The 26,713-nt window shown below is 57.6% G+C and overlaps 3 protein-coding genes across 4 annotated transcripts in view; 1 reads left to right on the forward strand and 2 right to left on the reverse strand.

Moving 5' to 3' along the window:
- The window catches only part of CC2D1A (coiled-coil and C2 domain containing 1A), a 35,537-nt gene extending 32,177 nt beyond the window's left edge, over positions 1 to 3,360 (forward strand). For both annotated transcript variants that reach the window (XM_037887790.2, XM_037887791.2), the window contains exon 30: positions 96 to 3,360. In XM_037887790.2, the coding sequence (XP_037743718.1) occupies positions 96 to 116 (21 nt within the window). In that variant the 3' untranslated portion in view covers positions 117 to 3,360. The remainder of the gene's footprint in view (positions 1 to 95) is intronic.
- Positions 3,361 to 5,517: 2,157 nt separating this feature from the next.
- On the reverse strand, positions 5,518 to 19,667 carry PODNL1 (podocan like 1). The gene is made up of 11 exons (XM_043532524.1): positions 15,226 to 19,667; positions 12,990 to 13,238; positions 12,349 to 12,442; positions 11,724 to 11,788; positions 10,842 to 10,951; positions 10,304 to 10,460; positions 9,697 to 9,812; positions 8,713 to 9,370; positions 7,699 to 7,847; positions 6,785 to 6,954; positions 5,518 to 6,117 (listed from the first exon to the last, which is right to left on the reverse strand). The coding sequence occupies exons 1-10, from the start codon at positions 15,226 to 15,228 to the stop codon at positions 6,804 to 6,806; spliced, it is 1,752 nt and encodes a 583-aa protein (XP_043388459.1). The 5' UTR covers positions 15,229 to 19,667; the 3' UTR covers positions 5,518 to 6,117; positions 6,785 to 6,803.
- On the reverse strand, positions 15,292 to 26,564 carry LOC122463419 (filaggrin-2-like). Its single transcript, XM_043533211.1, has 5 exons — positions 26,538 to 26,564; positions 26,089 to 26,505; positions 25,465 to 25,893; positions 22,814 to 25,324; positions 15,292 to 15,421 (listed from the first exon to the last, which is right to left on the reverse strand). Exons 1-4 carry the CDS (start codon positions 26,562 to 26,564, stop codon positions 23,948 to 23,950), a joined length of 2,250 nt encoding a protein of 749 aa, XP_043389146.1. The 3' UTR covers positions 15,292 to 15,421; positions 22,814 to 23,947.
- Positions 26,565 to 26,713: the final 149 nt, after the last annotated feature.

Consider the following 26,713-nt stretch of genomic DNA (forward strand, 5'->3'; position numbering starts at 1 on the left):
CCCAGGAGTTAAGTGCTGCTTGTCCCTTCCCTGCCCTGCCCCACCTGGCCCCAGGGGCTGCCACTCAAATACCCACACGTGTCTTTCTCTTCCAGCTTCAGAAGTTCCGCAGATGAAGCCCTCGGTGTTTTGAAGGCCTGGGACAGAATGGCCTGCCCCCCACACACTGCACTCCTTTTCCCTCCATGACCCACATAGGGGAGAAACTAGACAGACACTAATGGGAGGGGTGGAGTTCCTTTTGCCGAGGGGTGGGATATACATGAGGGGATGGGAAAGGCCCTGAAATTGACCTTGCATCCTCTGCTCATGTAGGGAGGGTGCTGTCCTTGTGCCCCTTCCCCACCCCACCCCTGACCTCACACCCCCCCCAAACAGCCCCCCCCGAACCCCGAGGTGCATGATGCCCCGCAGGGGGAAGAGCCAGACAATCATGTGACAATCACTTTGCCCCTCTGCTCACCAAGTCCACCCCGCTCCTGGTCCCTGGCTCTGCTGGCCGCCTGGTGAAAGGCTTAGCGGGAGAGCACTGTATTCACGAGGCCAAACTACAGCCGGGTTTGTCTCTACAAGGGCTGGGCCCGTGCTAGGGCAGATACCTGTGGCAAATGGGTGCTGACCACAGGTCCTGCCTCCCTTCAGCAGGCTCAGCACATGGCTGCTCAGGCAGACAGGACTGCAGTGTGCAGGACTCTTCGTTTGTGCAGCCGTTACCTGTAATGCCCCGTCTACGCTAGCCCCTGGGCTGTTCTCAGCACCATCTGCCGGGAGCCTAGGGGTGTATCGGTGGCTGATGCGCCCTGTTCTCAGCCAAAGGTCCCCGTCCTAGTCCAGGCAAGACCTGGTGCAAAGGGAAACCACCCCGTCCCATCTCCTGCCCTGTCCCTCAGAGCCCAGTCTGAAACCATTTTGCAGACCCTGGGCTAGAATTCTGTGGGCAGGGAGTGGTTGGGAAAAGGCCGTGCCTGTCCTGGGGCACGGGTGCTGGCTGGAGCAGGGTTCGAGGCCAGACTAGAGTACAGCCATTGTCTCTGCGACTCTCCCCCCACCTTGGTAAAGTGCAATCCGTGCTGTCCTTCTGGGCACCAGTTTATAAGGGGGCTTTGTACCACACAGCACCGTGGGCCAGGCTAAGGCTGCGACCTGTGAGCACTGCCCTGTGCTCTCCCTCCCAAAGGCCCCAGGCCGGGGGGCATTTATCTGTCGCCCAGCTAATCCAATCCCTGGTGCTGTTTCTGTGGAATGCCCCGTCCTCTGCCTGCAGCAGCATCTCCCGGGGATGGCTCCAGTGCCTGTCTGCGTCACACAGACATAGCTAAGGCATGTCTCCGGATGCCCCCCGACGCCCTTCCCCATCCTGTATCACCAGAGCTCCTGCTTCAGCAGCAGCCGCCGCTCTTCCAGCCTTTGCCTGCGTGGTGGGAGGCCGGGGCTGTGTGAGCAGAGATGGGCAGAAAACCCTTTCCCTAGCCCCGAGACTCTGTCTGAGGCCCCCCTACCCCGCCCCAACCGGGTGAGATCCGGGGCAGTATGTGGGGCAGGTAGCTGCTTTAAGGAGTCAGAGCAGGGACGCAGCGAGTGTGAACGTGGCACTGCCTTTGGATCCAGCGGACTACAGGCGAAGGGAGGACATGTTCCTGCTGTCTCCTCCTGCCAAGGCCGGGACAATCACAGGGAGGGAAAGGCACCTCATTGTGGATCAGAGCAGCTGACCCAGCGTCCTCAACTGGCTACCGTGTAAATAGTGACTAAGACTTCCGCACCTTGTCAGAACTAGATGACACTAAAGATGCTCCCTCCCCTTCCCCCCATTATGGCTCACGGGGACCCTCTCCCCAGCCCTGATTTGCACTGTGGTCGCAGCTCATCTTGCATGGAGGGATCCCTGCACCAATGCACTTTGCACGCACCCCTCCCCCAGGGACTGCAGGCCCCAGCTGCTCACGCTGCTTTGTTCAGGACTCGCAGGGCTCTAGGAAGAGGATGCCTGAGGAGGGTGGTACACGTTGTGAACTGCCAACCCCATCGTGGGCCTGCTGCTTTAAGGAGGCTGTGAAAGAGGGAAGTGGAGACTAGGGCTATTTCTCGCTACTGACCTGATCCACCCAGAAGGGCTAATAGGGGCCCGGTTTGAGTGCTGTCCAAGATCCCCCTCGCCCTGCATTTCCCACTTACTGGTAGTGACCATAGAGGAACCTGCAGCTAGAGCCCCTCTCTGGCCATTTGTCCCGCTCCAATGCCTATTCCTTGCCCTTTGGACAGAGAGAGCCGCGCGTGCACGCGGGGCTGGCTTTCTCGCTCTGTGGCCGGAGGATGAAACCGATCTGCATTTCACCCTACTGCCCTTCTCCCCTGGCGCCTGGCTCCAGTGGACCAGCTGCAGCTTCTCCCTGCAGGAACCGGGTTCAGCAGCTCGTCAGGCTCGGGATACCCTGGCTGGGAATGGTTGATTTAAAAACCCCATGCTCATTAGGAGGCCAAAGCTGGGGGCTACTAAAGGTACCTCTAGCTCTGAGCTGCCTAAAGCAGAGACCGCAACCCCCAGGCCCAAACACTAGAGGGGTTGAAATCCTGGACTTCAGTGGTGCTGGGATTCCCCCTGGATCTCTCTCCCTCCTGCATTGCCCCACTCTTGCTGGCATCTCAGTCCCAGCGTGGCTGTGGGGCTGGTGGCTCTTCCTTACGTGCCTGACACTGAGAGCTGCGTGGCCCTGACAATGGCGATGAGCCTCCACGCACCAGCGGGGCGGCGCTGCTAATCGCTGCTCCCTGTCCTGGCAGGAGGGGAAAGGATCGTGTGAGACTGATCCGGATTCTCCCCACCCCTTGCAAGGGACAGCCTGGTTTAAACAGAAACATTCCTTTAAGCCCTGTAAATAACCAAACTCTAAAAGCTGCTTCTGGATGAGGGATGAGTTGATTAGCTGTCGAAATGGTCCAATCTCAACTTCCCCCTCCCCCCAGACCTTCCTTTTAAACCAAATTTTAACCCTTTCTGTCTCTGGCCCAAGAGAAATCTTGTTGGAGGGTAACTAATGGGTAGATTGTCGAAATGTCTCTTGATCCGCCTCGTCTGATTCCACAGCCCAGTGAACTGTGTGTGTTGCTGGGTCTGGTTTTACATGCTGTAAGTGCCTGTCTCTGGGGGCGTCTGTCAGCCCGGAGAACCCGAGAGCGAATGTAAAAGCAGAGATGTTGGAACTGACTGCGTTCTGGTTTTATTTGGTGCTTAGATAGACCACAAATCTATATAATAAAGTTTTTAAGACAAATCTCTTTTTCTACCAAACAACCAAAACAAGACCCAGCTCCACCCTGAACTGAAATCCTGTACCAACAATTAAACCTCTCTGGAACCTCTTTAGTCCTTGTGTTCTCTGCCGGATTTGCTTAATGCCAGCTTCCCATCCCAGAGGAAAGAGCAGCTGAAATCGATTGCACCCCCACCCTGTCTCTGTACCCATCCTTCACTGAACTTGCCTAACTCTTCTGCCCACCTGGTCTATTCCCTCCAGCAAGGGGTCTGCTTCGGTCAGCGGTGCGAATGAGTGGGCTCACGCTGTGTTCCTAGTAAGTTAATCTAATGTACACGTTCTACAGAAGCCAGCGTGGGTGAAAGGCCCTGGAGATGGGCATCCTACCCCCAGAACGGCCAGGCAGCAGGCATCACTCAGACTCCACGGGTCTAGTCCAGTCTCAGCTTCTTTCCCAACAACGGGGCTAATTACGAATGGGGCTGCCTGCCCCACCCGCCATGAAATGGACCGAGATCTACTGTGCTCATTGCACATGCGGGCTGCCGAACCATTCTCTGACAGTGCCGCATGGCCAGTACCAACCTGAGCCGTCTTCACAGGGTAACCTAGGTGCCTCAGGCATGCCTGGTCTGAAGGGGAGACCTGAACACAGCTTGGAGATGGCCCCAGGCTCTGCCTAGGAAGAAACAACCCCAGTAACACTGTTGCCCTTTTACCTGCTCAAAGTGCTGTGTTAACTTTGTCTCAGGATGAGTTAGTTCCATTTTACAGATACTAAAACACAGGCACAGAGAGGGGCAGTGACAGGTCTATAGGCATAGAGTGAATTAATGAGCAAGCAGGGGCTAGAACCCAGGAGTCCTGGCTGCCCATGCAGACCTCTAGGCTACACTGCTTCTCAAACCAGCGGCAGTCACTGAGTGCTTCATGCAAGCTGAGGAGCAGCATGCTGCTGAGGGGGACGTGCTATCCGGGCTCACTGCGCCACGCATGGATCACTCGTTCCATGGCCTGCTCCTGCTGCCAGCTCCTCATGCAGGGACTGAAACGGCTCAGGGCCTTGTCGGAGATTTGGTTAGATTCAGGGGACTGTCGGGCTGGAGGGAACCTCAAGAGGTCACCTAGTTCAGACCCCTGCACTCAGGCAGGACCAAGTAAACCTCCGTCATTTTAACCTGTTCTTAAAAACCTCCAATGACAGGGATGCCACAACCCCCCTCTACCCCCCCGTAACCTAGTCCTGTATGTCACTAGCCTAATGTCTAACCTAAATCTCCCTTACTGCAGACTAAGACGATTCCTTCGTGGCCTTCTGTTGCCATGGAGAACAGTTGATTGCTGGTCTTGTTATAACAGCCCTTAACATACTTAAGGACCTACCAGCTTCCCCTCGGTCTTCTTGTCTCACAACTAACCATACCCAGTGTTTTTAATCTTTCTTCACAGGTCAGGTTTTCTAAACCTTTTAATCATTTTTGTTGCTCTGCTCTGTCCTTCCTGCAAATTGTCCTCATCCTTCTAAAAGGCTGGTGCCCAGTCCTGGACACAGCACTCCGGCTGGGGCCTCACCAGTGCTGAGCAGAGCAGGACAATTACCTCCAATGTCTTACATACCACACTCCTGTGAATACAGCCCAGAATATTAGCCGCCTTCACAGTGTTGGCTCATATCCAATTTGTGATCCACTGTAACCCCCTGATCCTTTTCTACTGTACTGTCACCTACCCAGGGTTTCCCCGGTGTGTATCGGTGCGTTTCATTTCCTTCCAAAGTGTAGGACTTGCACTTTACTGACGTTCACCTTGTTGAATTCAGGCCCAGTTTCCAATTAGGCAGGGTTGGTTTGAATTCCAATCCAGTCCTCTAGCCCCTCCCATGGTGTCCTCTGCCAAAGTCGTAAGCACTCACTCCATTAGCCAAGTCATGAAGGAAAATATTGCCTAGGACCAGCCCCAGGGCAGAGCTCTGCAGGACCCCACTAGCTCTGTCCCTCCCGTTTGTTCGACAGGAAACCAGTGATAGCGACTCGAGGGTGGTTTTTCAACCAATGGTGCACCCACCTTACAGTCATTTCCTCTAGCCTGCGTTGGGGCCAGGTGACATCTATTTGTTAGGGATTCATTCGAGGGGGATGGGAGCTAACTGGGGACAGAGGACAGGGGCCCTGGTTATTCCATTCACCCTGGGGTCCTTTGCTACCAGACCCAAAACATGCCACCCTGCCCCGTGGCTCAGAGACGTGGAGACACCCGACAGCTCTGCTGGCCCCATTGCCTGGGTCCAGGCCCATTCCCTGTTCCAGTAGCTGAAATACCTTCCTTTGGCTTCAACAGCGCTCTTGCTGGGCAGCAGCATGGAGACGCCTGTTACCTGGCAGCCCTGAGGCGCAGGGTCCAGACCCCATCCCAGCCCTTACCCTGCCTGTACTGCAGTCACTAATCTACGGGGAGGGTCCCTGTCAGCTGGGTGGAGTTCAGGCCCTGGCTGAAGACAGGTCAGGTTCTGCGGATGCATGCCTCCAGCTGGCCCACTCGGGCACAGCGGCGAGCAGCCCTCCTGAGAGCCTGTGCCCTGTAAGGCTGGTTCAAATACGTGGCTAAAGTTGAGCGAGGCCTTAAGTGCCCGACGGGATGTGCTGATCCTCAGGAGGCTGCGGCAGGGCCTAGAGGTGTGTCGGGGCTCTGTGCAGCTGGACGAGCCCCGAGGAGCGAACAGCGGGCAGTGTAATCCCTCTGGAACGCTGCCTTGGGGCAGGCAGGGAGGATATTGAAACCATGTTGTCGCTGTGATCTGGGCTGTGGAGCGGCAGAGCTTGGGAGCAAGGGAAGGCGGCTGCAGGAAATGACAGAGGGAAGGTGGCTGCAGGAAATGACAGCAGGAGAGAGGGATTTCAGGGGATTTTGCTAGATCTCCTCTCAGCCCGAGAGATCCCAAAGCACCTGTCGAGTTCAGAGCTGGTTGGAGGGCTCAGAGGAATCGCACCTGATAGCAGCTCAGAATTTAGCCCTATACAGATGTGCATACAGAGGGAAATAACTTCCCTGGCACTGAAATGCAGCCACCTCTGGGGTGGAACGTGGCAGTTCCACGTGATGGTTTGGATGAGAGGTTGGAGAAGAGTGGCCGATCTAGTGGAGAGTGCCGGGGGAGTTAGGGAGGCAGATGGAATTCGCCAGGCTGACCAAGGCACAGGACCTCAATTCTGTGGTTGGCTGAAAGAGCAGGAGCGTGCCCCCTGCTCCCGGTAGCACAGCGCCCCCAGTACTGTGCTGATTCTCAGGGAAGAGCGCCCCCTACTGAGACACCCACCCTACTCCCCACCATAGCCGGATTTTCCCGTCCAAGTACCGAGCCTGCCCAACCCTGCTTAGCTGCCGCTCCTTAACAGGACCATCCAAGCCCATAGCGATAACACGGTCTAGGACCTGAACAGCACAGCTGGAGAAGGAGAAAGCTGCCCCGGTTCCTCACTTCCTCACTGCTACTCAAGCTTCCCTGACAAACCAGGCCCAGGGCAGACACTGACCGGCTCAGGTGGCTGCTTGCTAGGGGCCTGGTTGGGACCTGAGCCAGTGCCCCGCTCGTGGCATCTTGACACTGATGGGTTCTGGGTTCCCCGTAGTGTCCACGACCTCCAGCTGCTTCAGGTCCACGAAGGCCTGGTCAGACACGCTGGCTGCCAGCAGACGGTTGGATCTGGAAGAGCAAGAGGACAGGTGAAAAACTTCGTTCTCTGCCAAGAAGAGGCCTCTGTTGACCGAATAGTCCAGGGAGATGGCACCTAGGACCCTGCCCTCAGCACTGGGCCCCTCAACGCCAGAGGCCTCAGGTGACAGAGCAAGGACGGGACCGTCCCATTCTCTATAGCTCCGGGGAGCCCAAACTTGGGCTCCAACCTGGCCCTCTGGCCCTCCCCACCCCACAAGTGTTGCTGAGGTGCTGGAGGGGGTGCGGAGAGCAGTGACTTGGCTGAGGTCACCCAGGGGACCTCTTGCGCTGCAGCAAGCCTCGAGCGAGTGCGCTAACGCTAGCCGTGTGGACGTTGAGATTCTGGCGGGACTCAGGCTGGCCACCCGAGTCCGAGCCCGCCCAAGCCCGTGGGTTGCAGCTTGGGGGGCTAGCTGGAGCTGCCTCTCCTTCTCCCCATCACAGCTGGATTTTCCCCAGCGAAGCTAGTGCAAGTCTGTCTACCTGCACTGCGAGGCGTGCTCCCAGCCTGCACACCTACAGCGAGCCGGGGTCCTGACTCCAGCCCCCTGCTCTGACCACTTCACCCCACACCCTTCCCAGAACCAGGGACAGAGACCCAGGAATCCTGACTCCCAGCCCCCTGCTCTGGCCCCACCTTCTGGAAAGGTCGGCGGGAAAGCCGGTCCGCAGGATGGCAGGGCAGGAGCCTGCCTGTGCTCCCAGGACTACCATTGCTGCTCCGGCTGTTACCTGAGGATGATGGCTCGGATGTCTGGGATGGTGTGGAAGGCTTCGGCCCCGATGACGGCAATGCGGTTGTGCTGGAGATACAGGTACTCGAGGGACTCCGGCAGGTCAGGGGGGATGTAGGACAACTCGTTGTTGCTGAGATCCAGGAGCTGGGGGAGAAGGAGGGACAGGGTTACCCAAGCCAACAGCAGAGTTCTCATCAGCTTCTTGGATTCACTCTACACCACTAATCGCTGGTAACACCCTGCCAGGCCTGACTGTTCTAGACAAGGCTATAGCAGGGCAGGCTGGTCGGGGACTTGATCACAGCCTTCGAGTCTCTACACTGGGAGCGGGGAGCAAACTCAAACTACTTCTCCATTCAGCATGTTGTTCGCCTGTGGAACTCCCTGTCACATGAAGTCAATGAGGCTGCGAACACAGTCAGACTTGAAGAGTGGGCTGGATGTTTGTACGGATGACAAGGACATCTGGAGTTAGAACAGTTCTGGAAGGAAGATTAAACCTCGTGGTTTTAAGCCAATCTCTGACTATTAGGAGAGCTCCATGGGGGGCTGAGTATCCCTGTGGGGGTTCCTGCACCTTCAGCTGAGGCATCTAATGGTGGGCCTCTCAGAGACAGGATAAGGGGCTACTTGACCACTGGTCCTGATCCAGTCTCACATTGCCATGCTGCCAGAGGGCTCTTTAACCTAGCAATGAAGGTACAAACTCAGGAGTTCTGGTGCCTCATCTCTAATCATTAAGCCACATTCCCCCGCAGAGCCAGGATAGAACCCAGGAGTCCTGATCCTCAGCTCCCTGCTCTAACCCCTAGACCCCACTCTCCTCCCAGAGCCGGAATAGAACCCAGGAGTCCTGATCCTCAGCTCCCTGCTCTAACCCCTAGACCCCACTCTCCTCCCAGAGTCGGGATAGAACCCAGGAGTCCTGGCTGCCAGCCCCCTGCTCTAACCAGTCAACCCCACTGCCCTCACCGATTACGTCATTGGGGCAATCGTCCCCCTCCCTCACCTTGAGCCCCTGCAGCTCCTGCCACGTGCCAGGGGTGATGGAGCTGATGCGCAGCCTGTTGTGGGCCAGGTGCAGCTCCTTGAGGCTGGTCAGGTTGGCCAGCAGCTCGGGCGAGAGGGAGTTGAGCTGGTTCTTGTGCAGCGTGAGCACCTGGAGGCTGGGCGGGAGGCCGGCGGGCAGGAGGGTGAGCTGGTTGCCCGACAGGTCCAGGCTCTGGAGCCGGCGCAGCTTGCGGAAGGCCAGCCGGTGGATCTTGGCGCTGCAGAGCCGGTTGTAGCTCAGGTTGAGCTCGGCCAGCAGGTAGGTGCTGGCGAAGTCGTGCAGGCCGACATGAGCGATCTGGTTGTGCAGGATCATGAGGGAGCGCACCCGGCGGGGCAGCCCCGGGGGCACCCGCTCCAGCCGGTTGTTGTAGAGATGCAGGGTGTGCAGCTTGCGCAGCCTGAGGAAGGCATCGGGGTGGATGCCGGCGGCCGTCAGGCGGTTGCTCTGCAGCAGCAGGTACTGCAGGCCGCGCACCCGGCTCAGGCTGTCCCGGGGCAGCGAGCCGATGCGGTTCTTGCCCAGGTGCAGGATCATGATGTTCGGGGGGAAGCCAGCCGGGATCTCGGTCAGGTTGTTATTAGACAGATCCAGGTACTCCAGGCTCTTCAGCTTGCTGCAGAGGGGACGGGGAACGGGGCGCTGGCTCGGGGGGAGCAGCTAGTGCCGCAGCCTCCTGCTGTACTGGACCCGGGAGTCCTGACGCGCTGGTCCCCCCGCTCTAACCACTAGACCCCACTCCCCTCCCAGAGCTGGAAATAGAGCCCAAGAGTCCTGGCTCCCAGGCCCCCAGCTCTACCACCTAACCCATATTCCCCTCCCAAAGCCAGGAATAGAACCCAGGAGTCCTGACTCCCAGCCCCACCCCCCTCCCTGCCCAGACGTCCCATCTCCTCCGCTCTAACCACTCTGCCACGCGGCAGCTCCCTCCCCCAGCCGCACCTGAAAGTAGACGGGTCCAGGCCCTGGTTGGACAGGTTGTTGTTCTGCAGGTAGAGCTCTCGGAGCTTCCAGTGGCTGCTCAGCGCCCCCCGGGGGATCCGGGCGATGCGGTTGTTCTGCAGGGACAGGAGGTCGTGGCCACTAGAGTCGGGAGAAGCTCCCAAGCCCGCCTCAGACACCATCAGCAGGGCTGGGGGGAGACTGCCCTCGATACGGTACCAAGATAACCACTAGTCCACCCAGCCCAGCTGCCATCTGAATGGCAGAGCTGGGGCACAGAGAGGGATGGGCTTGCCCAAGGTCCCAGAGTGAAACGAAGGCCACGCTGAGCATAGAACCCAGGAGTCCTGGCTCCCAGCCCTCCTGCTCTAACCACTAGACCCCACTCCCCACCCGGAGCTGGAAATGGAACTCAGGAGTCCTGGCTCCCAGCCCCCTGCTCTAACCACTGGCCCACACCTCCTCTCCCCATATCAAAGGCAAATGGCTGTGGGGCTTTGGGATGTGTCATGCCTCAGGGATGCAAGCCAACCACACGTTTATACAAAGTACCTGCAGAGGCAGACCCCCCGCCCAACCCCGGTCATGAGCCCCAGCCCTGCCCCACCTGTAAGTGGAGCCGGACGAGCGCGGGGGGCAGGTTCTGGGGCAGGTAGCTGAGCTGGTTGCTGGAGAGGATCATGGTGCTGACGGCGTCGGAGCCGTTGAAGGCGTCATAGGGGAGCCCGGAGTTGGCCAGCTGGTTGTTGTGAAGATACACGGACCTACATGGAGGAGCGGGAAGCAAAACAGAGCTGACACCAGTCTCTGTCCCAAAGAGGAGAGCCCCCGTAGTGAGCCCCCATCCCGCTCCCTGCAGCACAGAGCCCACTAGTGAGCCCCCCATCCCGCTCCCTGCAGCACAGCGCCCCCTAGCACTGTGCTGGGACATTGAGGTCAACACAGAGGGGAGAGCGCCCCCTACTGAGCTCCCCACCCAGCTTGAAGAAGATGCCCACACTAATCAGGCCCAGAGCTTGGCTTAGCCAGTCCAACCCACTGAGATCCGAGCCCCTCAGCAAACGGCCCACAGCTGCAGGCCCTCTGCGTCGGAGTGCTCCCTTCTCCCGTGTGCCCGAGGCAGGAGGCCTGGAGGGCGGCTCTACCTGAGGTTGGCTTTCTGTCCAAAGGTGAGGGGATAGACTTCAGTGAGCAGGTTAGCAGCCAGGTCCACTATGCGCACAGTGCTGGGGAGGATCTGCGGAGCTACCGTGAGCTGGGAAAGAAACCAAAGGGGGACAGGCCAATTCTAGCAGGAGATCAGTGTGGCCCTGGCTCTACCCGTTGCTGCCAGAGGGCCTGGCCAGGCTTTACAGAGGGATTGCTTCACTGGTCACTGACACGCAGCCACCTCTGGGGTCAGAGGCAGCAGCTGTTTATACAGGGGTTGCTGAACATTTGCTCTGGGGTAGAATGCAGCAGCTGTTTAATAGTGCCCAGTGCCACCACACAAAGGTTTGGGGCAGGAAGTGGAGAGGAATCCTGTCTCCAATGAGCACAGCAGCAGGAGGTTAGGAAGACAGGATGGAATCACCCTAGCTGGAATCTCCCAGGACACCAGGGTTAGCACAGACACTTGAGGGAAATGGGACAGCATCTCTAACGACCATGTGGGACCTGTCTCCTCTGAAAGGTGGGACCTCCTGCAGCACAGTGCCCCCAGGCTGCTCCGGGGTCAGCACGGACCCAGAGGGGAGCCAGCCGACCTGCTCCCTGCAGCGCAGCGCCCCCTAGTGCCACATGACGGAATCACCCATACCACTCCCTGCAGCACCCTTGGCTTTCCCTGGAGGTCCCATCCCACTGGTGACCACGCTCAGCATGGTTTAGCTTGTGAAATCCCTCTCTCACACACACACATGCAGAGCCCCTTCCAGCTCCCTGGGCGCAAACTCCTGGTGCCATCCCGGCTCGTTAAAGCACCTGTGAATGCTGAGCACCGGGCCCCGCCCTGCCGCCCCCGTGTCAGAGGACAGACGCGCACACACCTTGTTGTTGGCCAGGTAGATGTACTGCAGCGACTCCAGGGATTCAAAGGCTTCATCCGGGAGGCCTAGAAAGCAGCAGAGAGAAGGCTGCCTAGTCCAGGCACACCCTGCACAGAAGGGAGGCCGGTACGTGTACCTGCTCCATCCAGCTCATGAACTCAGACCCTGCCTCCACCCCTGCAAGGCCCCGTGGCTGCTTCCACTCACCCACGGAGCTATGCATCCTGTACCTGGCATCCAGCTACCCAGAATGCTTTGCATCCAGCTTCCCACCACGCTTTTCTATAACGGTCCCAAAAAACTTCTCATGCTGCTGAAATGCAGCTGCCTCTGGGGTAGGAGCCAGCAGCTGCACAAGAATTTAGAAGTGGAAGTGGAGGAAATTCCTGTATCCAGCTGAAACTGCAGGACAGGGGGACGGCCTGCTGGGATTCAAGGAGAGAAGGACAAAGGGATGACGGGTTCCGATACCGGACCGTGGGGATTTCTGTTCCATTGGAGGCTGGGAAGAGCTCTCCCTTGACTCGCGCACACACACACCCAGGTCACGCAGGCAGGGCCCCTGCCCACTGCACCGCTCCCTTCGATGGCGTCCCCAGCCCCCTGCCCGCAGCGGCTCCCTCACCATCGGAGATGATGTGGTTGTTGTGCAGGTTGAGGGTTTTCAGGCTGGTCAGCTGGGCCAGCTTGTCATAGGGCAGCTCCCGTAGCTGGTTATTCTGCAGAAGGAGACCCCGCTCACCTCAGTCCCTGGGGAAGTGGGAGGCATTTGCCCAGGGCCGGAGGGCAGCAGTGAGAGAGACGGGAGGTGGAGAGTCAGGGGAGGGCTGCTCTGGGCTCTGGCCTCCCAGGAGAGACACGTCCGATAGGCCCCTGGCTGCCCTCTGACCCCTGGGGTTCCACTTCAAATGGCCCCCGGCTGCCCTCTGACCCCTGGGACACCACATCCAAGGGCCCCCAGCTGCCCCTGACCCCTGGGGCACCACGTCCAACGGCCCCCGACTGCCCCTAACCCCTGGGATGCCACATTCAAGGGCCCCCAGCTGCCCTCTGAACCGTGGGTCGCTGCAGCCAATGGGTCCCAGCTGCCCCTGACCCCTGGGGCACCGTGTGCAACGGTCCCTGGCTGCCTCTGACCCCTGGGACGCCACATCCAACGGGCCCCATCTGCCCCTGACCCCTGGGTCGCTCTATAGGCCCTCCTCGGAAACTGGGTTCTGGCCCTGACTAGGCTCCCGGGTTCGCTGCGGGGCAGGGGACAGTTACCTGCAGAGAAAGATGCTGGACAGCTCTGGAGACGTTGCTGGGGAAGACGTGCAGGTCGAGCCCACCGCACTCCACCGTCTCCTCTGATGGGCAGGTGCAGTTGGCCGGGCAGCCCGGGGCGTTCTTCTTGGGCAGGGCCCCCCCCCTGAGCCGGGGGGATGGCGGGTTGTCCTCGTCATCCTGGCTCCCGACCAGGCAGAGGGAGGGGATCTTCACAAAGAGGACCAGGAGACAGCCGCAGCTCAGCCGCTGGGGAGAGGGGAAGAGTGTCCGGTGAATTCCAGAGCGAACTGAACCGTCTGTATGCCGCAGCCCTGCGGAGCGGGGATCCTGGGGGCTCCTACCAACCCAGGCCTGGCGCTGCTCGGCCCCATCAATGCAGGCTCTGTCTCCACAGCACCAGCCACTGCTGTGGGGGGATGAAGGGCCCCACTGAGCCAGGCCCGCTGGGGATCCAGGCAGGTCGGTTTACAGGGCACTTGGCAGCTCTGAAATACCTTAGTTGTAGTTTTAGCCGGCCTGGCAGCCAATCAGCTCCCCCCAGCTACACAGGCTGCTGTTTCACCTCCTCAGCACGGCAGCCGGATTGTGTGTGCACGTGTGTGTGCGTCTGTAAATTAACACATCAGCACCTGGCACAATGGGGCCCCGATCTCAGTTAGGTCTGTGCAGCGCCTGGCACAATAGGGCCCCGATCTCAGTCAGGGTCTGGGTAGCACCTGGTACGACGGGGCCCTGACCTCAGTCAGGGGCTGCAGTCTGTGCAGGCTCTGGGGTGGAGTCAGTGATGAGAGGTTTGGGGGGCAGAAGGGGTCTCCGGGTTTGGGGGGCCTCAGGGCAGGGGGTTGGGATGCAGGCTTACCTCGGGCAGCTCCGGGGCGGCAGTGTTGCAGAGCCCTGTCCTGGGGCACTGCGCTGCACCCTGGAAGCGGCCAGCAGGTCCGGCTCCTAGGCGCGGGGGCAGGAGGCTCCGCGGTGGAGTGTGGAGCTGGTGCATCAGGCGGGGGCAGCGCGTGGAGCCCCATGCCCCCAACCCCACCGCCTAAGAGCCGGACCTGCTGGCCCCTTCCGGGGCGCTGTGCGGTGCCCCAGGACAGGTAGGGTCCAGCCTGCCTTGGCGCCACAGCACCGCCGAACGGATTTTTAATGGCTAGGTCGGCAGTACCGCCAGTCGAAAACCAGACACCTGGTCACCCTAACGATAATACAAAAAAACCCCACTCTCCCACTGCCTGTTTCATTCACTGGCCACATGCTTTACTGGAAGCGACGTGTACATTTGTGGAACGACAGGTACGCACTACAGGGCTCCCACGAGCTCTGTTCGGTATCCCAGAGAGTGATTTAACAGCAGATGGGACACAGCCCTGGAAAACGCCCTGGAGGGAATGACCCTGCAGGGCTAGATGGGCTCCGATAGATTCACCGGCCCCAATCCCCCACAGAACAACAGGTGCGGCCTGGACACACTCCTGTCCCGTCCCTCCAGAGCAGAATCTGTTCAGTCTTCAGCTTCTCCGCCGAGGCTGCCAAAATGGACCCAACTGTGACGTGGTTTGAAATTGGCCAGGACTGGGGGAGTTGCTCCCTCCCCCTTTGGGAGACGAGTGTGAAATGAGCAGGCAGGATCCCAGCCCAGTTCCCAGCTGGCAGATAGGTCAAAACCTGCCAGCCCAACAGGCACTGAATGGCCCCTTGTTGACAGCTCCAACAAACTGGCCATAAAGAATGAGCTCTGCTCTGGGGTTGTACCTGCAGGGCAGGGATAAGGCACATTGATTGCAGGGTCTGGGGACCCTCACCTTAATGCCAGGCCCCTGCTCTACCCACTAGACCCCACTCCCCTCCAAGAGCAGTGAATCGGCCCTGGGGTCGAAAGCTGGATCTCCCCTGGGCCTTGCCTGGGGAATCTCCTTCGACACAGCCCCACCAGCGAGAGGGCTAGCAGCTGAACCACTGTGTCATCGAACCCTGCTCAGAGCAGGTGGGGGGCAGGGCCAGAGGGAGACTCCCCCAAAGGCTGGGATGAATCCCTCATAAAATTTTCCCCTTTTGGCCAGTGCCAATGCATCTAAGCGGGTCTGGGAGACCTCCTCCCTCCTCCAGTACAGAGTGGGATGGCCCCCAGCTGCCCTCATGAGTCACCCGCCCAAGCAGGCGTCACTGGAGCCTCTTCGCCAACAAGCCTTAAGTCCGCTGGGTCCCCGAAAAGGCCGGAGCCGAAGCTCTCCCTCACCATAGCTGGGTCCCAGCTGCGAGGCTCCCAGGCTCCACTCTGCAGTCTTCCCAGGATCTTTAATTGAAGCCAGACCGGTGTGGGGCTCCTGATTCCCTCAGCTCTGTCTTCGCCTCTGAAATAAAGATTGTCCTCACACGGTCCCCACAGGAAGAGTCGCGTTCCGCACACACCCGCACGCTCGCCTCCCGGGGCACTGGGAAAGGAAACGGAGAAAGCAACCTGCCAGGAGCTGTCGCACTGCCCGGGCGTGAGCTGCAGCCGGGACGCTGTGTCTTCGCTTGCTGTTGTCTTCTCGTCTGATCAAAGCCAGGGGAGGGAGGTGGGCAAGTAGGGGGACTCTGGGTCTGCTGCGACTGGGGTTGCATAATGGGGCTGGCAGAGGTCCTGATGGAATGTTTGGAAGGGATCACGTTTACTGAGTCTGGCATTCCAACCATGCACAGAGGCAGCTAAGACTCTGGGGAAACTTAACTGTTACTGTTTGTTTTTCCTGCGTGCGGTCGGAACCGCCATGTTCTGCCCCCGCCCCGATCCTGTGCTACTCCACACTCAGTCGCTAAGCTGCCCTCCATGCAGGCTGACTTGGTGTTAGCCCTGCCACATAACCCCGGGAGGGGGGGGGGAAACTGAGGCATAATGAGCTGACGTGACTTGCCCAAGGTCACCCAGGGCATTGGAAAGAAGTCAGGAGTTCTTCCTCAAAATTCCCTCACTAGGCCCGACTCCCATCCCACAGGTGGGAATAGAACCCAGGAGTCCTGACTCCCGGCCCTTCCTTCTCTAACCACTAGACCCCACTTCCATCCCAGAGCTGGGAATAGAACCCAGGAGTCCTGACTCTCAGTGTCCCTGCTGTAAGTACTGGACTAACACTTCCACCCCACCAAGCTGAAACTAGCCCCCACCCCAGGAAACATAAGCCCCCAGATCGTGCCCATTAGACCACAAGTCTCTGATCTCTGGGCTCGGTTCCCACTAGGGACCCCAGATTTCTCCCACTAACCAGTGGGAGGTGGGAATTCCCAGATTCCCCTCCCCTCCGTCAAGCACTGGGATTCGGCTTCCCGGCTGCCCACTCCTCGTTGCTGAGTTATCCAGGGGCAGAGCCAAGGGGGCCAGCAATGGGAGGTTGCCTGATTCCCATATGGGGTAACATTTCTGGCTCCTGATGGGCCATGAAGAATGTAATTTGTCCAGCCTCAAAGACCTCCCTGGGAATCGCAGTGTTTGTGCTTCGGAGTCAGTGGTAATGGCCAATTACCTTAACTGAAATACTTGTCCCCCGGCCAGCTGTAGGCCGCTACAGTTGCCTCCAGCAGTCTGGGTGCAAATTCAAGAGACCTCAGGGGCTTTCTCCGAGCCCGTCTGGACAAACCCCATGGGCTCTGCAGGGAGCAGGGGCTGACTCCCTGGATTGCCTTCAAAACCGTCCCCCACCCCAGGATCACCCCCATATCAAACGAGCATCGTTAGATTCAAGGCAGCTATTTCTCTGGGCCCATCCATCCCAGAGAAGGATGAACTCCTCTCTGGTTCCCACTCTCAGTGCTGCTGCTGGCCCCTCCGCTCCAAACCCTTCATAACTCATGCCCCTTACACAGATCTTGCAACAGGAGGTGGTGCCAAGTCTCTGGGCTTCTATCTCTTCTCGCGCCAGAAGGACGGCTCATCCCAACCACCCCTACATGCTGCTCTAGGCAAAGACAGGGATTGGCAGCCCTTGACCCAGCTGGCTTGCTGCTTCCATCTCCCACCCAATCCTGGGGGGAGGGATATCTCAGTGGTTTGAGCATTGGCCTGCTAAACCCAGGGTTGTGAGTTTAATCCTTGAGGGGGCCATTTAGGGATCTGGGGCAAAAATTGGGGATTGGTCCTGCTTTGAGCAGGGGGTTGGACTAGATGAGCTCCTGAGGTCCCTTCCTACCCTGATATTCTATGAATCCTGCCTTGTCTGTGTCATTCCCCCAGACTGCAGGGGCTACCTGGTTTCTGCTCATACGTCTGTGGCTGGTGCTTCGAGATTTCAAAACGTGCCCCCAGAATTCTTTGCACCTCCTGCAGAGTTAGCGGTTCAGAAGTACTGAGGCACCTGCCACAAAGGATTCTGGGACACTGAAGTGCCCACTACTGCAAAGGATTCTGGGGTACTGAGGCATCTCTGCAGCAAAAGTCTTACACCGAATCAATGCTGTCATGTTTCTGAACACCCTCTAGTGGTAGTTCTCATTACAGTACTTCTTAGTACAGGAAATGTCTGTTGGGCTACCCTACCTGGAGCCCCCCCCGAATCTGAGGTAACATGCACAGCTCCCCAGCACACATGCAATATTGCCAACCCCAACCGTTCAAGCTCCAGGAGATGTTTGAGTTCTTCTCCTTTGCCTTTTTGAGCTGTACAAGGGTCATATTTCCACGCTTTCCTCTGCTGCGCCAGGCTAGAATAGGACGGCTTTTAAAAAAGAAAAGCCGAGAGTCTCACGTAATAACATGACTCCAAGAACTGGAGCTTTAAGAAAACCACCAAATATCACAAGACTAGGCAAGGCTGCACATGGGGGGCACCAGACAGGCCACTTCACCTTTCTGTACCTCTGTTTCCCCATCTGTGATGTGAGGAGGATGATACCTCGTTTAAAGTTGCTTTGATGAAATGCGCTACCTGAGAGCGAAGTATCAGACTTGTCCCATTTCGACCCAACCCCTCGCATGTTTCAGCCTCAATTCTTTCATTCCTTGCAAACTGAAATCCAAGGAGGATACTAGAATGTGCTCCAGCCACTGCCAAAACCAAATCATTAAGAAGCCTTAGCTGTGTTTTAAGAAACCCCAAGCTCTCCTTTCGAAGTCACACACTTCCTATAATTACAGACACCCCAGACCAAGCCAGGTCACTGGAAAGCACTCAGGCTGTTAAAGCCATGGGGCCAGATTTCCAATACCACCATGAAGTACAACAGAGAACCCCACCATCCTTAAAGCAAAACTGCGGAGTACCCAAACTCCTTACAAGGTCAGAGTCATCCTTGGCTCCTAATTGGCAAAGCCCAATTTCTTTAAATCTAATTTACTTTCATGCCGTTCATATACTTTGCAATTTGCTCCTCAAGGAGTTTACGCCGTTTTTCTGTAGAGGACAGGAAGGAACTATGGATTTGCTATATCCAGTCTGACCATCCATCCCGCTAGGCTTCTGTCAGTCCAGCTTCTTAGAGTACCGGTTCAGAGCACTGCCCCATGTAATTTTGTACACCTGCTTCCCCAGTGCATTGGATCAACATCCACCTACTCTAATCTCTCAGCTCCTGCTTCACAGGTTTGGTTAAAAGGTTAAGTGACTTCACTGGCAAAAGTTCTGCAGCCGACAAAATTATTTTGGCAGAGCACACTCCCACATGGGTGCTGGCACCTTGAGGCCACACACAGCATCAGGGTGTATGGGCAAAAAGGCGTTGCATTATGGGTAAGCATCCCCGCATCCTATGTGTCCCACCTGCAAGTGTGCTGCCTTGTGGGGAATTTTTAGGATGCGTGGTGGGATATCCGTACTTCTCTCAGGGAATGGTGGGAATTTGGGGTCAAAGGCCCACAACTCCCTCTGTCCTGTCCCATAATCTACTGCCCTGGCGCATCATCTTCGAACGCGCTGTTGCAAACCCAGATGGACTTTTGAAAATGGAATTTAGCTTCCTTAGGCACTATAAAAATTTGACCCCTGAACCAAAACGTGATTTAGTCCCATATCCCTGACTCCTGCTGCACTGGATCAGACCAGTCGCACTGGTCCACTAGCCTCCTCTCACCACTGGGACTTTACAGATGTCACTGTTACATATAATGAACGAGGAGAGATTTCAGACTCTCTGCTCCAAAATCACCATCGCCAACTTCAACTATAGGAGACTCTCCATTAGCCAGGAACAATATAGAGCCTATGACCCACAACTGGGCAGTTTTACATTGATATCCCATGGCCACTTCTTTGTAGGAATACAGGTGGTGGTGTTTTTTTTTTAAAAAAAAAACCTTCCTGAGCCCTGCAGCAATCAGATGATGCCTTGAAGCATGACAGTGGATTAACACTTATCTTGCCTTACATCACTAACAATGCTATGATGGTAGCAAGATTCCCAAGCCCCTGTTTTAAAAGTATTCCTGGTATTTGACTGGCCGACCCTTGGAAGCTAGTTTAAAAGGCCTATTTATAGGCCCAGGCTCCAGCCTGGCTTGGCTGGCTCAAGGCCAGGATAGAACTGTAAACATATTTTTCTGGCTTTTCTTTTCCAAATCCCACATTCTGACCATTTGCCAGTGTATTAAGAGTTCTGCCAGCTTCTGAGTCAGACAGAGAATAGAGCCATGACTCTGTCTCTGTCCTGCAGAGAGCCTGTGATCAGGCCCCAACTGTTTCAACATGAGAATCATAGAACCATAGAATATCAGGGTTGGAAGGGATCTCAGGAGGTCATCTAGTCCAACCCCCTGCTCAAAGCAGGACCGATCCCCAATTAAATCATCCCAGCCAGGGCTTTGTCAAGCCTGACCTTAAAAACTTCTAAGAAAGGAGATTCCACCACCTCCCTAGGTAACGCATTCCAGTGTTTCACCACCCTCCTAGTGAAAAAGTTTTTCCTAATATCCAACCTAAATCTCCCCCACTGCAACTTGAGACCATTACTCCTCGTTCTGTCATCTGCTACCACTGACAACAGTCTAGATCCATGCTCTTTGGAACCCCCTTTCAGGTAGTTGAAAGCAGCTATCAAATCCCCCCTCATTCTTCTCTTCCGTAGACTAAACATCCCCAATTCCCTCAGCCTCTCCTCATAACTCATGTGTTCCAGTCCCCTAATCATTTTTGTTGCCCTCCGCTGGACTCTTTCCAATTTTTCCACATCCTTCTTGTAGTGTGGGGCCCAAAACTGGACACAGTACTCCAGATGAGGCCTCACCAGTGTCGAATAGAGGGGAACAATCACGTCCCTCGATCTGCTGGCAATGCCCCTACTTATACATCCCAAAATGCCATTGGCCTTCTTGGCAACAAGGGCACACTGTTGACTCATATCCAGCTTCTCGTCCACTGTAACCCCTAGGTCCTTTTCTGCAGAACTGCTGCTGAGCCATTTGGTCCCTAGTCTGTAGTGGTGCATTGGATTCTTCCGTCCTAGGTGCAGGACTCTGCACTTGTCCTTGTTGAACCTCATCAGATTTCTTTTGGCCCAATCCTCCAATTTGTCTAGGGCCCTCTGTATCCTATCCCTACCCTCCAGCATATCTACCACTCCTCCCAGTTTAGTGTCATCTGCAATTTTGCTGAGGGTGCAATCCACACCATCCTCCAGATCATTTATGAAGATATTGAACAAAACCGGCCCCAGGACCGACCCTTGGGGCACTCCACTTGATACTGGCTGCCAACTAGACATGGAGCCATTGATCACTACCCGTTGAGCCCGACAATCTAGCCAGCTTTCTATCCACCTTATAGTTCATTCATCCAGCCCATACTTCTTTAACTTGCTGGCAAGAATACTGTGGGAGAGAGTGTCAAAAGCTTTGCTAAAGTCAAGGAACAACATGTCCACTGCTTTCCCTTCATCCACAGAACCAGTAATCTCGTCATAGAAGGCAATTAGATTAGTCAGGCATGACTTGCCCTTGGTGAATCCATGCTGACTGTTCCTGATGACTTTCCTCTCCTCTAAGTGCTTCAAAATTGATTCCTTGAGGACCTGCTCCATGATTTTTCCAGGGACTGAGGTGAGGCTGACTGGCCTGTAGTTCCCAGGATCCTCCTTCTTCCCTTTTTTAAAGATGGGCACTACATTAGCCTTTTTCCAGTTGTCTGGGACTTCCCCCGATCGCCATGAGTTTTCAAAGATAATGGCCAATGGCTCTGCAATCACATCCGCCAACTCCTTTAGCACTCTCGGAGGCAACGCATCCGGCCCCATGGACTTGTGGACGTCCAGCTTTTCTAAATAGTCATGAACCACTTCTTTCTCCACAGAGGGCTGGTCACCTCCTCCCCATGCTGTGCTGCCCAGTGCAGTAGTCTGGGAGCTGACCTTGTTCGTGAAGACAGAGGCAAAAAAAGCATTGAGTACATTAGCTTTTTCCACATCCTCTGTCACTAGGTTGCCTCCCTCATTCAGTAAGGGGCCCACACTTTCCTTGACTTTCTTCTTGTTGCTAACATACCTGAAGAAACCCTTCTTGTTACTCTTAACATCTCTTGCTAGCTGCAACTCCAGGTGTGATTTGGCCTTCCTGATTTCACTCCTGCATGCCCGAGCAATATTTTTATACTCATCCCTGGTCATTTGTCCAATCTTCCACTTCTTGTAAGCTTCTTTTTTGTATTTAAGATCAGCAAGGATTTCACTGTTAAGCCAAGCTGGTCGCCTGCCATATTTACTATTCTTTCGACACGTTGGGATGGTTTGTCCCTGTAACCTCAATAAGGATTCTTAAAAATACAGCCAGCTCTCCTGGACTCCCTTCCCCCTCATGTTATTCTCCCAGGGGATCCTGTCCATCAGTTCCCTGAGGGAGTCAAAGTCTGCTTTTCTGAAGTCCAGGGTCCGTATTCTGCTGCTTTCCTTTCTTCCTTGTGTCAGGATCCTGAACTCGACCATCTCATGGTCACTGCCTCCCAGATTCCCATCCACTTTAGCTTCCCCTACTAATTCTTCCCGGTTTGTGAGCAGCAGGTCAAGAAGAGCTCTGCCCCTAGTTGGTTCCTCCAGCACTTGCACCAGGAAATTGTCCCCTACATTTTCCAAAAACTTCCTGGATTGTCTGTGCACCGCTGTATTGCTCTCCCAGCAGATATCAGGGTGATTGAAGTCTCCCATGAGAACCAGGGCTTGTGATCTAGTAACTTCTGCGAGTTGCCGGAAGAAAGCCTCGTCCACCTCATCCCCCTGGTCCGGTGGTCTGTAGTAGACTCCCACCACGACATCACCCTTGTTGCTCACACTTCTAAACTTAATCCAGAGACTCTCAAGTTTTTCTGCAGTTTCATACTTGAGCTCTGAGCAGTCATACTGAAAGCTTCTGGGCTAGCCGTGGATCTGGGGAACAGGGTATTTCCCCCCTCACTGATCCTCTGCTCTCCTGGCAGGTGAATTTCAATGCCAAGGCTGAGCCAAGATACGGCATATGCAGGTGAAATGCCTCCTTATGCCAAGTGAGATTAATTTGGTCCTAAGGATCTATAGTGATAAAGATGTCTCGTGGCAAAAGGCCAGAACTTGGAGTCAGGACTCCTGGGCTCTATTCCTGGCTCTGAGAGGAGAGTGTGCTAGTGGTAAGATCAGGGGTCTGGAAGCCAAGACATCTGGGTAGAAGGCAGGAGTAAGTATCAGGACTCTTTGGTGCTACTTCTGGCTACGGGAGAAGCCTAAGGTGAGAGCACTGGGAGTTCGTCTCTATCGCAGGCGCTGGAAGGCAGTGTGGCCTAGCGGTTAGTCCGAAGCACTGCGCTACATCCCAGGCCCTGTGACCCTGGCCAATTCACTTTCCTTCTTTGTGTGGCAGTTTCCCCTCCCTGAGATAAAAGGGGTTAATCATGCTGACCTACCTCCCAGGAGCATTGCGAAGCTCAAGCCATTAATGTTGGCAAAGTGCTTGAACGCGTTGGATGGAAGACGCCGGAGATGGTCAGAGTATTATTAAAACCCCAACGTTGATGAGAAGGAGGAAGCTCTCAGCTTGTTTTCTGACTGATTCCTTCAATGTGCTTCATAAATAAGTCACTGATCATTTACTTAAGTCATGCATAAATGAGGATGGTGGACGCTGCGTATCACAAGCCTTCTAAGATTCTACAAGGGATGGGTAACCCATCCTTTATGTCCATGGCTTCAGACCTCATTTTCATGCCACATACAGATGATTTCACATGATGTTCAGCTGTGACAAGATGACACTGGGCTGCACCAGTGACATTTCCAGGCAGTTAGATGATGTTTCCTCCTGGTCTTTCTGGTGGTGCTCACCACCCAACTGAGCACATCACAGAGCTGAAGGGATTTATCGTCAGAACTCCCCTGGGACATAAATCAAGTCTGGATGTCTTTCTAAAGGAGATGCTCAAACTCAGAGAGAAGTTTGGGGCTTGCTTCAGGAATCACCGGGTAGGAGTCTCTGGTCTGTTTTCTGCCAGAAGACAGATCAGCTGATCAAAATGGTCTCTTTTGGCTTCAACGTCCGCGAATCTCCCTCTTTACAGAGGGGGGAATGTTTTAGCGCAGTCTGATGACATTTCAGTGCAGGGCGATGACACAATTTGGTTGGGATGTAATGACAGTTTAAAGCATCTTGCATTGGGCACAGTGTCGTTTGGTTGGCACTGAGCTGCACCATGGCTGGGCATGATGCCATTTAGCTGTTCCTACCACTGGGCTGCACCACCATTGATCATAACATGGTTTGGTTGTCAGCCCAATTGAGCAAGGTGGTACCATTTGGCTGCCCACCATTGTGGGCCATGCCACTGGGTTGCTGCCCCATTGGGTCCTAGGCCGTTTGGCTGTCATTGTCTTTGGGCTACACCATCATTGGGCACAATGCCATTGAGTTGTCATCCCGTTGCGTGCCTTGCCTTTTCCCTGTGCCACGCCTGGGCTTTGGTCGTTGGGACACACCACGCCCCGTTGGGCGCCACGCTGTCGGCTGTCGCCCGTCGCCCCATTGGGCGCTGTGCTGTCGGCTGTCACCCCGTTGGGCACCATGCTGTCAGCTGTCGTGCTGTCAGCTGTCGGCTGTCACCCCGTTGGGCGCCGTGCTCTCGGCTGTCAGCTGTCGCCCCGTTGGGCGCCGTGCTCTCGGCTGTCGGCTGTCGCCCCGTTGGGCGCCGTGCTCTCGGCTCTCGGCTGTTGCCCCGTTGGGCGCCGTGCTCTCGGCTGTCGCCCCGTTGGGCACTATGCTGTCGGCTGTCGCCCCGTTGGGCACTGTGCTCTCGACTGTTGCCCCGTTGGGCACTACGCTGTCGGCTGTCACCCCGTTGGGCGCCGTGCTCTCGGCTGTCGCCCCGTTGGGCACTACGCTGTCGGCTGTCGCCCCGTTGGGCACTACGCTGTCGGCTGTCAGCTGTTGCCCCGTTGGGCGCTGTGCTCTCGGCTGTCGCCCCGTTGGGCACTACGCTGTCGGCTGTCGCCCCGTTGGGCGCCGTGCTCTCGGCTGTCGCCCCGTTGGGCACTACGCTGTCGGCTGTCGCCCCGTTGGGCGCCGTGCTCTCGGCTGTCGCCCCGTTGGGCGCTACGCTGTCGGCTGTCGCCCCGTTGGGCGCCGTGCTCTCGGCTGTCAGCTGTCGCCCCGTTGTGCGTAGTGCTCTCGGCTGTCGGCTGTCGCCCTGTTGGGCGCCGTGCTCTCGGCTGTCGGCTGTCGCCCCGTTGGGCGCCGTGCTCTCGGCTGTCGGCTGTCGCCCCGTTGGGCGCCGTGCTCTCGGCTGTCGCCCCGTTGGGCGCCGTGCTCTCGCCTGTCGCCCCGTTGGGCGCCATGCTCTCGGCTGTCGGCTGTCGCCCCGTTGTGCGTCGTGCTCTCGGCTGTCGGCTGTTGCCCCGTTGGGCGCCGTGCTCTCGGCTGTCGCCCCGTTGGGCGCCGTGCTCTCGGCTCTCGGCTGTCGCCCCGTTGGGCGCCGTGCTCTCGGCTCTCGGCTGTCGCCCCGTTGGGCGCCGTGCTCTCGGCTGTCGGCTGTCGCCCCGTTGGGCGTCGTGCTCTCGGCTGTCGGCTGTTGCCCCGTTGGGCGCCGTGCTCTCGGCTGTCGCCCCGTTGGGCGCCGTGCTCTCGGCTCTCGGCTGTCGCCCCGTTGGGCGCCGTGCTCTCGGCTCTCGGCTGTCGCCCCGTTGGGCACTACGCTCTCGGCTGTCACCCCGTTGGGCACTACGCTCTCGGCTCTCGGCTGTTGCCCCGTTGGGCGCCGTGCTCTCGGCTGTCGCCCCGTTGGGCGCCGTGCTCTCGGCTCTCGGCTGTCGCCCCGTTGGGCGTCGTGCTCTCGGCTGTCGGCTCTCGCCCCGTTGGGCACTACGCTCTCGGCTCTCGCCCCGTTGGGCGCCGTGCTCTCGGCTCTCGGCTGTCGCCCCGTTGGGCACTACGCTCTCGGCTCTCGGCTGTCAGCCCGTTGGGCGCCGTGCTCTCGGCTCTCGGCTGTCGCCCCGTTGGGCGCCGTGCTCTCGGCTGTCGCCCCGTTGGGCGCCGTGCTCTCGGCTGTCGCCCCGTTGGGCACCGTGCTCTCGGCTGTCGGCTGTTGCCCCGTTGGGCGCCGTGCTCTCGGCTGTCGCCCCGTTGGGCGCCGTGCTCTCGGCTGTCGGCTGTCGCCCCGTTGGGCGCCGTGCTCTCGGCTCTCGGCTCTCGCCCCGTTGGGCGCCGTGCTCTCGGCTCTCGGCTGTCGCCCCGTTGGGCACTACGCTCTCGGCTGTCACCCCGTTGGGCACTACGCTCTCGGCTCTCGGCTGTTGCCCCGTTGGGCGCCGTGCTCTCGGCTGTCAGCCCGTTGGGCGCCGTGCTCTCGGCTCTCGGCTGTCGCCCCGTTGGGCGTCGTGCTCTCGGCTCTCGGCTCTCGCCCCGTTGGGCACTACGCTCTCGGCTCTCGCCCCGTTGGGCGCCGTGCTCTCGGCTCTCGGCTGTCGCCCCGTTGGGCACTACGCTCTCGGCTCTCGGCTGTCAGCCCGTTGGGCGCCGTGCTCTCGGCTCTCGGCTGTCGCCCCGTTGGGCGCCGTGCTCTCGGCTGTCGCCCCGTTGGGCACTACGCTCTCGGCTCTCACCCCGTTGGGCGCCGTGCTCTCGGCTCTCGGCTGTCGCCCCGTTGGGCACTACGCTCTCGGCTCTCGGCTGTCAGCCCGTTGGGCGCCGTGCTCTCGGCTCTCGGCTGTCGCCCCGTTGGGCGCCGTGCTCTCGGCTCTCGGCTGTCAGCCCGTTGGGCGCCGTGCTCTCGGCTCTCGGCTGTCGCCCCGTTGGGCGCCGTGCTCTCGGCTGTCGCCCCGTTGGGCGCCGTGCTCTCGGCTGTCGCCCCGTTGGGCGCCGTGCTCTCGGCTGTCGGCTGTTGCCCCGTTGGGCGCCGTGCTCTCGGCTGTCGCCCCGTTGGGCGCCGTGCTCTCGGCTGTCGCCCCGTTGGGCACTACGCTGTCGGCTCTCGGCTGTCAGCCCGTTGGGCGCCGTGCTCTCGGCTCTCGGCCCGTTGGGCACCGTGCTCTCGGCTGTCGCCCCGTTGGGCACTACGCTCTCGGCTCTCTGCCCGTTGGGCACTACACCATCTCTCGTGCCAGGGCTGGGCTGTCACCGGGGGATGCCTGGGCCTCATGCACCTGAGGACACAGGGCCCCTGTCTCCATGACGACGGCCCAGCACCCTGTATTTCTCAGGCACCGCTGAGACGCCCCGAGGTCCCGCTCTGGAGGCCCCCCCCGCGCCCAAGGGCCCTTAGTCTCGCCCCCAGTCAGCCCGGGAGGCGGGGCCTAGCCGATAGCTCTTCTCCATAGCA

This window comes from Chelonia mydas, chromosome 20 (assembly GCF_015237465.2).
Source record: "Chelonia mydas isolate rCheMyd1 chromosome 20, rCheMyd1.pri.v2, whole genome shotgun sequence".
Lineage (NCBI taxonomy): Eukaryota > Metazoa > Chordata > Testudines > Cheloniidae > Chelonia > Chelonia mydas.

What these genes read in the sequence shown, in the direction of transcription:
- PODNL1 (XM_043532524.1), bottom strand. An exon ending in CAACCACATCATCTCCGATG is followed by an intron (nt 11,789 to 12,348) that starts GTGAGGGAGCCG and finishes GCTGCTTTCTAG; the next exon opens with GCCTCCCGGATGAAGCCTTT. An exon ending in TCGTCCGGCTCCACTTACAG is followed by an intron (nt 9,813 to 10,303) that starts GTGGGGCAGGGC and finishes CTGTCCCTGCAG; the next exon opens with AACAACCGCATCGCCCGGAT.
- LOC122463419 (XM_043533211.1), bottom strand. Translation starts at nt 26,564, where the DNA reads ATGGAGACAGGGGCCCTGTGTCCTCAG. An exon ending in CAGGGGCCCTGTGTCCTCAG is followed by an intron (nt 26,506 to 26,537) that starts GTGCATGAGGCC and finishes CCCCGGTGACAG; the next exon opens with CCCAGCCCTGGCACGAGAGA. An exon ending in GCAACAGCCGACAGCCGAGA is followed by an intron (nt 25,325 to 25,464) that starts GCACGGTGCCCA and finishes CCGAGAGCGTAG; the next exon opens with TGCCCAACGGGGCGACAGCC.